General features: G+C 38.8%; 1 protein-coding gene across 10 annotated transcripts in view; it reads left to right on the forward strand.

Annotated features, from left to right (window-relative positions):
- The window catches only part of LDB2 (LIM domain binding 2), a 326,100-nt gene that overhangs the window by 247,960 nt on the left and 65,174 nt on the right, over window positions 1–12,966 (forward strand). For all 10 annotated transcript variants that reach the window (XM_036420105.2, XM_036420098.2, XM_036420114.2 and 7 more), the window contains exon 3: window positions 6,505–6,677. In XM_036420105.2, the coding sequence (XP_036275998.1) occupies window positions 6,505–6,677 (173 nt within the window). The remainder of the gene's footprint in view (window positions 1–6,504; window positions 6,678–12,966) is intronic.

Consider the following 12,966-nt stretch of genomic DNA (forward strand, 5'->3'; position numbering starts at 1 on the left):
ATGACTGGTCATTCTGTCAGTCGCTATGATGCACATTGACCTCCAGGGGGAAGACGATCAATACAGGAGCTGCCCCCTGGTGGTCAGTGTGCTCCCACAGTGGGAGCGCTGCTCAGCTGACTGGGGATGAGTGGTGTTCCCACAGGGGGCCAATCTCTGCAGGCCACACCACCCCCAACCAGTGCACGCAATCCCATGTACCAGGCCTTTATTCATAAATAATTACCAAAATGTAAAGTGGTACTAATACATCATTCGTTGTTGTATCATGAGATCTTCCTATTATTCTGCATTTTAATCAGGAGTCTCATACTCATACTTTATTTTATTTTTTGAAGTGAATTGTCTCTGACAGATAGAAAGTATAGGCATTTGGAATAGTAAAAGATAATCTCTAATCAAAAGTCTTAGAATTAGGACTTAAAGAACTTCAGGGCACTTATGATCTGAACATTAGAATTAAATTTGGCAAAAGTATTTGCAAAGACATTAGAGTCACACCTAATAAGCTATCAGAATTACAGATTCTCAAGATAAGGTGTAATTGTTTATTTCCCTGGAAGTATTTGAGTATGCCTGTCCCACCACAAGCTCACCAGGTTTGTTTTAATCGTTTTTATTATTTTAATTAATTTATACTTTGATTACTAATTTGAACATTTCCCCATATAATTATTTCCTACTTGCAATTTCTTTCATGTGAATTACCTAAAACATTCTGAAGAGTTAAAAGCATTTCTTAATGACATAGAAATGAATAGAGGTGAAATGAGATGAAATGCTCTAAAGGAGATGAGATATAATAGAGATGAAATGTCCTAAAAGATAGATGCATTGTAGTTTATATCTTTTTAATGATTAAGAGTTCCCAGTATGTACCATTTAGTTTCTAAATGGGGAAAAATAAGCCAATATGTGTAGATATGCAGTACATATCCTAACATCCACCAATAACACCTACAAAAAAAGATGGAAGCTAGATCCTGCCTCCACAGAACTGTCAGCCTACCAGCTCTAATAGCAAGAACTATTGAAGAGTGGAGGTCAGTGGTGGGCACAGAACAGAACAATGAAAAACTTCCCAAGGAACTGTAATTCAGAGCTCAATATCTAAATTAGCTACAAACAAATTCTTAGCTATTTCTGGACTAATATTTACCTATAAAGCAGAGCATTACTTAGGCATTCTTTATAACATTTTGGGTTTCTGAGTAATTTAATCTATCATTTTCTTTTCTCTTTCATAAATGCATAAATAGACAATATATACTATGCTAGAGGCCCAGTGCACAAAATTCATGCACTTAGGGGAGGTACCTCAGCTAGGCCTACACCATCTTGCAGTCCAGGAGCCCTTGGGGGATGTACAATTGGTGGCTTAGGCCCAGTGCCCAGGGGGAGCAGGCCTTACTCAGCCTGCAGTTAGACATCCTTAGTGCTGCTCCTGCCACTGCCACTCAGCTCACCAGCCATGAACCTGGCTTCTGGCTGAGTGGCACTCCTCCTGTGGGAGTGCACTGACCATCAGTGAGCATTTCCTTCATTGAGCGTTTGCCTCCTGGTGGTCAGTGCATGTCATGTCAAGTGGTGAACAGCCTTAGCATATTATTAACATATTACACTTTGATTGGTTGAACAGCCGACCAAACACTTAGCATATTAGGCTTTTATTATATAGGATTCTACTCACCTGACATCACAGAACGTTTTCCTGGGGCTTTCTTGCTCACCTTACTTCTCCTTCCTAAGTTTTGGAGTTTTGACCAAATGTGTCAGAAAAATAGAATCTCTGTTATAATCTCCTATAGTCTTAATCTCTCATCAGGAATATTTGTAAAATGTAATTCTTTACATGGAAACACAATGTAGACTTAGGTATATCAATATTTAAATTATTTTTAGTTCCAAGAATTAAAGTACAAATGCAAAGTGTGAGTCTAGCATATGAATGTGACAATATAACATTTAAATAGATTTAGACTTGGTGTGGCTGATGAGTTCTAGGGGATCACCAGAGCTAAATCTGAAATGTTTACTGATTTAAAGTCATTTGTATTAGGCTGTGCAGTGTGGTTGCAAGATTTATGAAATTAAAAGGATATTTTAATCTTCTCAAAGCTTCAAAAATAATACAATTGTATTTCGAATTCAGGCATCAGAAGGAACTGGCAAAGAGTTCAAAATCACAATTTTTTTTTAGCTTTATTGCCACATTGTATTATAGATACTTAGATGTTTGTTAACTCTCTTGGTAGAGGTGCGTTTAAAAGATAGGGACAGTGTCTGTCTTTGTGTTTCCAGCACCTGCAAGGAGCTTTGCACCTACTCTGGGCACATGAATGTTTACAGAATCAATGAATAAGCTGCAGAGTGACTTTCTCATGCACATGTGATGTTTTTCTTTCAGTTGTCTCTCCCATTCACTGCACATTATCTGTATATTGTTCATTGTGTGTGCATGCGTGTGTGTGTGTGTGTGTGTGTGTGCGCGCGCACGCACAAGTTATATTTTTTACTAATCTCCCTTGCAAAACAGAAGTTCTTTGGCAAAGATAATCTCTGTGGAAGGCAACACAATTGCCCCCTGCCAAGATGTTCAGTGCTAATCGCAGGAGCTTGTGACTATGTTACCTTACTAGCAAAAGGAACTTTGCAGACCTGAATAAGGACCTTGAGATCCTTATTCTGGTCATTTGGGTGGGTACAAGGCAGCCACGAGGGTTTGTAAAAATGGAAGAGGGAGGCAGCAGAGAGAGCGAGAGTGATGCCCCATGAGGATTCATGACCACTGCTGCGTGTGAGGATGTGGGAAGGGCCACAGCTGAGGAGTGGCAGCAGCCTGGATGCTGGGAAAAAGCAGGAAAAGGGATTCTCTCCTGGAGCCTCTAGAGAGGAAGGTATCTCTGTTGACACCTGTTAGCCCAGCAAGACCCATGTCAGGTTGTCGAAACACTGTGTGAGGTAATAAACAAATAGAAATTAAGTCACTGAATGTGAGATCATTTGTTAGTGTGAGTAGAAAACGAATACTGTCTCTGATGCACCCTCTTATCCCCTCAGCTTCTGACACAAAGGGAGACTGTTATCATTTGCAGATTCTCATTCTCATCGCTTTCTTTCAGCTCAGTGTTCACTCCCTTATTCTGTGCTGGGACAGGACGGACAACATGAATTAGGATTCCTCTGTTTGCAAAAAAACAGAAAGCTAATCCCAATTTACTCGAATAAATTTTTAATTTTTTTATTTATTTAAACAAGAGGGGAACAGGCACATCTCACAAAAGTGGGACATCCAAGGACGAAAGTTGCCTTCAGTCCCAGCTAAGATGAGGGCCCAATCAGTCCATAAAGGCCCTCTGTCTCTCTGGCCTGCTTTCCTCTGGATGGGAGCTCCTGTATTCCTATATTCATGTGTTTTCAGTGACAAAACTGCCCTCTTTCAGGGAAAAATAGCAATTTGCCATTTTCGTAGCCTAGGGATTTGCAAGGGTGCTACGATTATCCACTGGCACATTAAAAGAGGGCTCCAAAACATGTTAGCTTAAAATGCAAACATTGTTTTTACTTACCAGTGATTCTGCAATGTGGGCAAAGCATACGGGAGATGGCGCATCTTTGCTCCAAGTGACATCAGCTTGAGGCAGCGCGATGGGAACTCAAGCATTCACCTCCCACGACGGCCTCACTTACACAAATTAGTTGATTCTGGCTGTTGATTGGAAGGTCAGCTGGGGCTGCAAGACACAATTCTCCTTCACAAGACTGTCCCACACGGTTAGGTTGGGTTTCTTGCACTGTGGCAGTCTTACTGTAGTTGAACTTTGTGCTCCTCAATGACTTGCCCCCAGCACAGAGGAGAAGCCTCTCGTCTTTATTAAGGTTAGCCCCAAACTGGCACCAGGACACCCGTGCTACATTCAGACCACAGGACCCAGCCCACATTTAATGAGAGGAGGCTGCACACACAAAGACATGACTACCATTGCCATAGTTCAGTGAGACTCCCAGAATGCATTACGGTGGATAACGGGGCTGTGCGAGTGAGGGTCCAAACAGGACCATGGGGAAAATGCTAGGGACAGTCCCACAAAGGAAAAGGGCTGCAAACAAATCTCAGGTTTCCATGGCAACCATTTCCTAGAGTGCTAAGAAGTACTCCATGAAGCACAGCTGCCTTTCCCGCTAGGTATCTTTCTCATACAGTTTGTACTATTTTCTAGAGTTGGAGAGCTGATTAATAATTTAGGTTTAAAGTTTAGGAATCTCTGACTTTTTCTTATTCAATTTTTCTTACACTATGAATGGAAATGATGATGATACATAGCAAATGCGACTGCAAAGGAATTAAATTGTGCAGGATTCATGATGAATAAACTTCAATGTGTCTAATCCAGTAGCCTTTTTACTGGGACCATTTCTTGGATATTGTGGTGAAATATTTTCACCCTGCTTCTACTTTTTTATGGTTTGTATTTATTCTCCACAGTACAGGTCCCTAAAATGTCAAATTACTAGCACTATTTTGTGGTATTTAGTTTTAAGTTAGAATATTTGAAATGCATTAATTAATTTTATCTGTACAATAAGGTTTTTCACATTAACCAAGTTTTCTTTACAATATAAGCCATGCATTCATTTATGGTGGACTCAAATTACTCTTTATTTGAATTTTGTATTTAATGAATGAACATGTGCTATTGGGGATTAGGTAGGATTTAGGAAATGAATGTATAAGGATTATTGAAGATAGAATTGCCAAAGATCCAGGAATATGCAGAACATATTTGTTGATTGATTTTAACTGGAGTAAATATGAAGCAATAACAACTCTATAAATTATTCAGAGACCAGTCATCCATGTCAGGATTCTTTAGATATTATTTCAGAAAACTTTTTGGCAGGGTATTTTCTTTTTATAGTGTGTTTTTCCCTAGTCCGTGTACAAAAGAGATATAGATCCATAAGGAATAGATTTAACACTGATTCTTTTAAAATGAAGTTAAACATTTTAAAACATTCAAGTGAAGACTGCATGGTATTTCCCACTAAAGCTCTCTTTGGTAATTTATTTATTTTAAATATTATTTTTGTCTTTCAGAAGGCCTTGTATAGGGAATGTAAGAGATTTATTAAAAACCTGGGGCCCCTTGAGGGTGCTTTAGTACTTTGCCTCAAATCTGCACATAGGCAAAATTCTTGATATTATGAGTTGGGATTTTCAGTGTAAGAGGATTTAAAATCTCTGCTGAAGCAAAGGACTTGTTAGCTGTTTCTAAGCATCATATATCAGAGAGAACCAGCTACTTAACAGTTGCTCAACTGAAATGGGGCAGGACAGGGCACAGGGAATAAAGGAGACCAATTTAGACCAAGTGGAAGGTACCAAATTCTCTTCAAATGGGCCTTTTATCCTAGAAAGATATTCTGGCCAAGTCCAGAAGCAGACAGAATGAATAGTCAGTACTGACATAGGTATGGATCTCTGCATGTGCAGGTACAGCTCACTTTTTAAAGATTTCCCTTCAGTAAAGCAGTTTAAGACACAGTGTTAGAAAGAATGACTATTTGTGTATTTGCAGATTTGGAATTAAAGACCCTAATTTTCTACTCACAAGTTATGTGACTTTGAAACATTCCTAATAACCTTTTTCTTTCCATAATAACGTGTTTTGTTTTGTTTTGTTGTCTCAGCCCCCTATACTCATGGTTGTTCTGAAGATCCAAGTCTGAATGCCAAAATTCTTCACACACTATTAAGCACTACATTATAAAATTTTTATTATTATGACAACTACTACTAAAACATGATTGAATAAATGGCCTGTAAGCAATCTATTAAAAAGTCCAAGTGGGTTGGGTGTGTTTTATTTTGGAGAAATATGTTCATTTAGAGAACATACATGAGGTCCAAAGTAGTCAATATATTTGTTTCCATTCTTTAAAAAATAAAGACAAGTGTCACATGATCTCACTCATTTGTGGAATCTAATGAATAAAATAAGCTGATGAATAAAACAGAAACATAGAAGCATGGAACAGGCTGACAAATCTCAGAGGAAAGGTGGGGATGGAGATGGGTTTGGGGAGGGACTAACTAAAGAACTTATATGCATACATGCATAACCCATGGACATTGACAATAGTGTGGGGAAGACCTGGGTAGGGGGTGGAGGTGGGTTAGAGGAGGTAAATGAGGAAAAGATCTCTAATACTTTCAACAGTGAAGATAAATTTTAAGAAATACTACCCCTTCCACTATTGACTTTCCAAAGGACACAAAATCTGGAGAGATGACTGTACACATTTTTGTCTGAATAGCTGAGGATTTCATTTTATAAACTATAACCCAGAAGGGTTATGGCTATTTGTAAAGAGAAATTTGCCTCCTGCCATCATCTCTTGCGATGACTTTTTATCCAGTTGCAGATCTGGTGATGGTGTGGAGTATGTTAGACCAGCCAGATATTTTCATTCATTTTTTGTTTGTCTGTGTTTCTCTCCCAGCTATTGGCAGGACCCTCATCCCCCGCTACTTTAGCACTGTGTTTGAAGGAGGGGTGACTGACCTGTATTACATTCTCAAACACTCGAAGGAATCGTACCACAACTCGTCCATCACAGTGGACTGTGACCAGTGTGCGATGGTCACCCAGCACGGGAAGCCCATGTTTACCAAGGTAAGGGGCCATCTCCAACATGGTTTGTTCTTCTCTGTGTGTATCCTGTCTAATAAAAGAGAAACATGCAAATTGACTATACCTTCATTACACCCACAAGCTATGCCCACCAGCCAATCAGGGAGTATGCAAATTAACCCAACCAAGATGGCAATTAATTTGCATATCTAGGTCAGAGCAAAGACTGAAGATAGAGTAGAGCTGCAGAAGGGAGTAAAGCTCCAGAGAAGCAAGCAAGTGGGGTTGAGGAGGAAAGAGAGGGAAGCAGGGGGGTGCGGGGAGAAGAGAGGGAGGCAAGTGGGCCTGGGGAGAAGGGAGGGAAGCAGGCAGGGCAGCAACCACAGCAGGAAGCCCTATTGAAGGAATCTTCCTGCAACGGGCATCTAGTTTAAGGATAATAATAGAAGCTTTCTTCTAGAACTTTAAGCTGCTTTCTCATATCTTAGACACTTTCAGTACTGTGAAGTGATCTTTTATGTTTGTAACACGGCTAGACTCTTGGTGAACATTGTTCTCAGTTGTGGGCATGTAAGGTGGAGTCAAGCATGATAGAACCTCAAAATTAAGGGCAAGAGAAGGTCAGCTGCATATTAAACCCAGGTTACTAAATTAGAATGTTAGTTTTTATGCAAACGATCTTCTACAGGTAAGAGAACGTTAACCCAGTGTTGATTGTCTGATTCAGAGATACACTCTAGTTTATCCAAAGACCACATAGAATCACAATAATTGTCATGATACCATTAGTTGCTGAAGAAATTCTATATGTTACTGAAATTAAACATTTTTAAAGCTAAATTCAGGAGGACAATCCAACTTACCATAACTCAACTAACCATAATCTTTAAGGAACACAAAAATTATAAAAGAATTTAGGAAATTTGGAGCTTAAAGGTGATTTTTTCCAAATTCTAAGAAGTTCTATGATTGGTTGATCAGCAAGTGAGCAAGAAGTTGTGAGAGCAAGAATGAGAAATATGGGGAGGGGAGGAGGAGGATCAGATAAAATTTTGAGGCAGAATTTAAGGCACTGTGAAGGATTTGAAATGAAAAAGAAAAAAACTCCACCTTTGACCTCTCCCATGCATAGATAATAACCATATGGAGTACTTCCTCTGGACAAAGATCTTTCCTGAACATTAGAGTTAACCCCTTTATATCTTCTCCCAAGTAGAAAAATAGCAAGAGCAAATATTTAGTCATAGAATCTGGCAAAACAGAAGCTTATTTTTTAAATATATTTTTTTTATTTATTTCAGAGAGGAAGGAAGAGGGAGAGAGGAAAACATTAATAATGAAAGAGAATCATTGATTGGCTGCCTCCTGCATGGCCCTTACTGGGGATTGAGCCCACAACCCAGGCATGTGCCCTGACTGGGAATCAAACCATGACCTCCTGGTTCATGGGTCAGTGGTTAACCACTGAGCTATGCCAGCCAGGCACAGAAGCTTGTTTTAATGAACACTGGTTCGTTGCATTTTGACTAAGACTCAATGTGAAATTAATTTTTAATATGAATGATAGCAGCTGTAACTTTTCATTAAAACACAAATGGCCACACCCTCTTTATTGTTAAGGGAAGTTGACACATCTACTTAACACATCTACTTAATCTTGTAGATCAGAGGGATCTCCAGTCCTCACATCTACTGTTGCAAAGTCCAACACTGCAACACTGATAATTCAACACAGAAGAAGTTGAATTATCAGGGTTAATGCAAAAGCCCGTATTATAAAAAGAACATGTGTTTGTTGCTTATATACAATATGCTGAAAGAATAAAAATAAAGTGTTTATTATTTATTTAAAGTATTCCTTGATCTTTTATGTTCAGTTTCTTCTTTTTGCTGTTCATAATGGTATGAAAAAAAAACTGAAGGCAAAGGGAAAGGTTATAAAATGAAAAAGCAGATCATCAGATGCCACTGATTATATGATCTCTTGCCTTGGCTAATAAACATCTTAAATGTGGGGGCAGAAGCTGGATTTTCTCTTTCTTCCTCTTTGACAGTTGAGCAGAGAGGAAAGTTGTCCTTCAGAGACAAAGAAGTTTCCCACTGTGTGCAGAGCTGGTGTTGGAAAGAGTTTGCTCTATGGAAAGGCATGATCCCTTGGGTGATGGTTTAATGTGTCTATGTCTCATTTCATATTGGAGACTTAACACATCTACTTAATCTTGTAGATCAGAGGGATCCCCAGTCCTCACATCTAGTGTTGCAAAGTCCAAACACTGCAGAGGAAGCCTTTCTCTGCTGCTTCGTGATCTTTATTATTGTTGCTAGAGGCCTGATGCACGAAATTTGTGCAAGGGGCTCAGCCCCCGCTGTCTGGCAGCTGCCTCTGCCTGCATGCCCACTGCTGTGGCTTTGTCCGGAAGGTCATCCAGAAGGACATCCGGTCTAATTAGGATATTATGCTTTATTATTATAGATTTTTGCTAAGACTTAGTGTTGCTTGTACATATTTCAAGAAGAACATCCAAATTTCTTATGCTTTAAGGGGGTGGGGAGGGGGTTCCATGATAATTAAGTAAAATTTTTGCCATAATGGAGATATTTACAAAACCTGTGGCCATTGGTAGACACATGTATCTTGCACGGATCTTTTTATATATATTTCCTTGCTTGCTTGATTTCTCAGGCCAAAACTCTTCTATAAATGATAATAGTCAGTTGCTCTGAAGATGTAGTGCTATTTATTCAGGGCTATTTTAAAATTAAAGAGTCCCATTCTCCTGGTGAATTGATAAAGTGGTGGGGGTTTTTTGGGTTTTTTTATGTTTTGTTTTTAATTCTAATGAAGAAACTAGGGTTTTCTCTATTGCATTCTTCCTCATTCAGGAATGCTCCCCTTTCACATGTCTGAGTAGGCATCCAAGGCATTGCCCCCAAAAGACCTGTGCATTCTCATGTACCCAGCTCTCCCAGCCTAAAGCTTCAAGTCTTTATTTTATTTTTATTTTTAAATATGTTTTTATTGACTTCAGAGAGAGAAAGGGAGAGAATGAAAAATCAATAGAAAGTATCACAGTTAGGCTGCCTCTTGTATACCCCCACTGGGGATTAAGAGCATAACCCGGGCATGTATGCTAAACTTCCTGGTCCATGGGATGATGCTCAACTTATTGAGTCACACAGGCCAGGCTATCTTCAATTCTTTAGATCACCCATTTGATTATCCTCCATGGCAAAACCATCTGCCAAATCTTGTAATGAATATTTCCATACTGTGATGAGAAATATTACTTTCTGGGAAATGTAGCTTAGCTATGTGGACTTCATCCAGATTCTAATTATACACATTTATTTTTAGAACATTTGAAGTTCTCTCTCTTTTTTTCCCCCCCTCTTTAGTCATTATACACAACCCAAAGAACCTTTCCCATTTTTCTTTTTGTTCTTATGTTAATTAAAAATAACTCATCTCTGTGTCAGAAAATAATCAGGCTATTTAGTATAAAACAGTGAGTTAATGAACTTCCGGTGTGACAGAGAGAAATAGTTTGGAAGCTGATGCTTTGTTTTTTTTGGGGGGGAACTGGCTATTAGTTAGTATATGGCATTACTTAGCACATTGTCCTAATTTAGACTATCAATAAGCTCTAATTCCCCAAGTAGCATTTGAGCCAGTGGTTCTGAGTTGCTTTTATGAAAATTTGGTCAACTGGTGAATCAAAAATCTGCCACAGTCCTAATCAACAGTAACACTTAATATTCCTCAGGAGCATAGTACACATTTTGCAATTTCCTGAGCCTTGCAACATTATAGATAATGGATAAATATGTAATTAGAATTTTAAAACACACATTAGGAAGCCTTTCTTTTCTGTATTCAATTTCAAAACAAACAGAAAACAAGGCTTAATATCAGAAGTGCAATCACCAAAGTTTTTACAATCAAAGACCCTCAAATTGTATAGCAAGAGTGCAATACTGGCAGGTGCAGAGATGAGCCCTCTCTGGGGTATGTGTTGGGTGACTTTTAGGTTTTACAAACTAGAACAATAATTACAGCCATTAACACCTTTATCACTTCTTTAAACACAGACTTATTTGGTTTTTGGTATCAATTATTTATGATGAAATGGTTTGCCACTATAGCCAGATATCAGGGAAGTGCTATCTGAATACTTATTCTTGTCTTTGACCATTAGCTCATCATTCTACCCTGAGCCACTGTATACCACATTCCACTCCAGGATTTTGACTTTGTACTCTTATTCTGAATACCAAATTATTACAGATAATAGCCATATTGCTCTAATATATGCATATATGTGCATTTACACAAACAGTGTCTCTAAGTAAAATACAATGAGCTTTTTGCAACTGTTAACCTAAAAGCACTAATTAGTACTTGCTGGTTGGTGAACCCATAGGTGTTGGGGGAGACTGGAGCTCTCAGGGTATGGAATCTCCTTATCCCTTCCCACGTACTTTGCCCTCTGCATCTCTTCCAGCTGGCTGTTCCTGAGTTGTGTCCTTTTATAATAAGCTAGTAATCTACTAACTAAAATAATAATTATTATAGCACTATTCTGTGCATACTATTTCAGGCATTAAGACCAAGACAATTAAATAAATACACATTAAAAAAGCACATTTTATTTCATAAAATCTCTATGAGTATTGTATAATATATGTAACTACCTGGTCCATATTGCTTCACAATTAGTCAGAGAAAGAAAAGAGTTAAAAAGCTACCAGTTAGTTTGAGAAATGTTCTTTTTTAGTTCTCTCTTCCCTGGCCTAGTCTCAAGTAGCACGTGACATGCTGAATGCCTGCCAGCCTCTTTCTTGTTGATCCTCCGGAGACCATCTGTGCTGGGGGCATTGATTAGAGTGTGTCTGCTGGGATTACATCTTTTCGGTTGCCATGCCAACTAATCAGCTGATTTTGGTTACCACAGAAACAAAATGTCAGAGCTCATAGCACGGTAACATGAATTCGGCATAACAGAAAATGTTTTCTTAATTGGGGACCCTTTTGATTTTGGATGCCAAGTGAAAGGCAGTATTCAAAAAAAAATGGTAACTTTAGATAAAAGCTACTTTAATTGTATTATTAAGAGGAATGCAGAGAATTTTTCTAAAGGGAGAAAACATTCATTCTCCCTGTTTAAGCTATGCCCATTTTTTATTATATAAATATATTTATAATTTTTATTGTTTATATATATATATATATATATATATATATATATATATATATATTGAGATATATATATATATATATATATAGAGAGAGAGAGAGAGAGAGAGAGAGAGAGAGAAGATAAAGTGCCTCCATTCCATTTGCTGATTGTTGCCTATAAAATAAATCACAAAGATTTCAATTTCCTTTAACTTCCAAGAATGAGGCAGGAGGCGAAGAGGTTTCATAGCGCTTGGGAGGAGGCTGTGGGTATACTTACCTGGGGAAGACCAGCAGTGACCAAACTTCTTACAGTCTTTCATTTAGAAAAGCACCCTACACCTTCAACTCAGACTCAATCCTGAGGTCTATGCTATTGCATATGATCTGCCCTGGATAAACTGACTCCTTGGTTTGCTCTGAGAAAGGAGGAGCCTAAGGCTGCTTGCAACTTTCCCTTTTGTAGCCCCCATGACAGTTGGACTGCAAGCAGTGTCCTCAACCAGTGTGGTGTGTGATCTCACAGAAAAAAAAAGTACACAATTTAACTTGGCCTTCCAGATCTCCAATCCAGGCATTCATGGGAAGGACCACATCCAGGTCTTCCCATTATATTCTCTCCCAATACCCGTAAACCAGAACCTCCTTCTAATCTGCATTTGTGGTTCCTAAACACGAAATAAATAGATTAGATCATTTAGAAGCACAACTTTAACTGGGCTAATATTTGTTTAAACACCCAATAATCCTCTTTCTTAAAGGAAACCAAAACAGGATTATAGCGTCCAAATATTTCCGTTGTGTATGGGGAAGGTATTTCCCTGTCACTTGCTTTCGATGGTTCCCTCCTTATTGTGAAAACCTTCTCTGCAAGTAGCTTCTGTCATGCTAACACCCAGGGGGGTTGTGGGGCTTAATCTCCGTGTAACTCTTGGAAACCCTTGGTAAATTAATTCTAATGCTGAGATGCTCTAGGGAGTGGTTTGGGGGACACTAAAGTCTTTCCTATTTCCGGGGGCTACACTGTTATGGCTAAGATCAGAAACAAAGCTCTGAAGAACACTCATCTGACGAGTGTGGGGGCAAGGTGCCCAAATGCCTGAAATTACCCACAGATTTTTCTAATTGGATTTGAGTTAGGGGTCTTCACCCAGA

Source organism: Pipistrellus kuhlii, unplaced genomic scaffold, assembly GCF_014108245.1.
Source record: "Pipistrellus kuhlii isolate mPipKuh1 unplaced genomic scaffold, mPipKuh1.p scaffold_m20_p_1, whole genome shotgun sequence".
Classification (NCBI taxonomy): Eukaryota; Metazoa; Chordata; class Mammalia; order Chiroptera; family Vespertilionidae; genus Pipistrellus; species Pipistrellus kuhlii.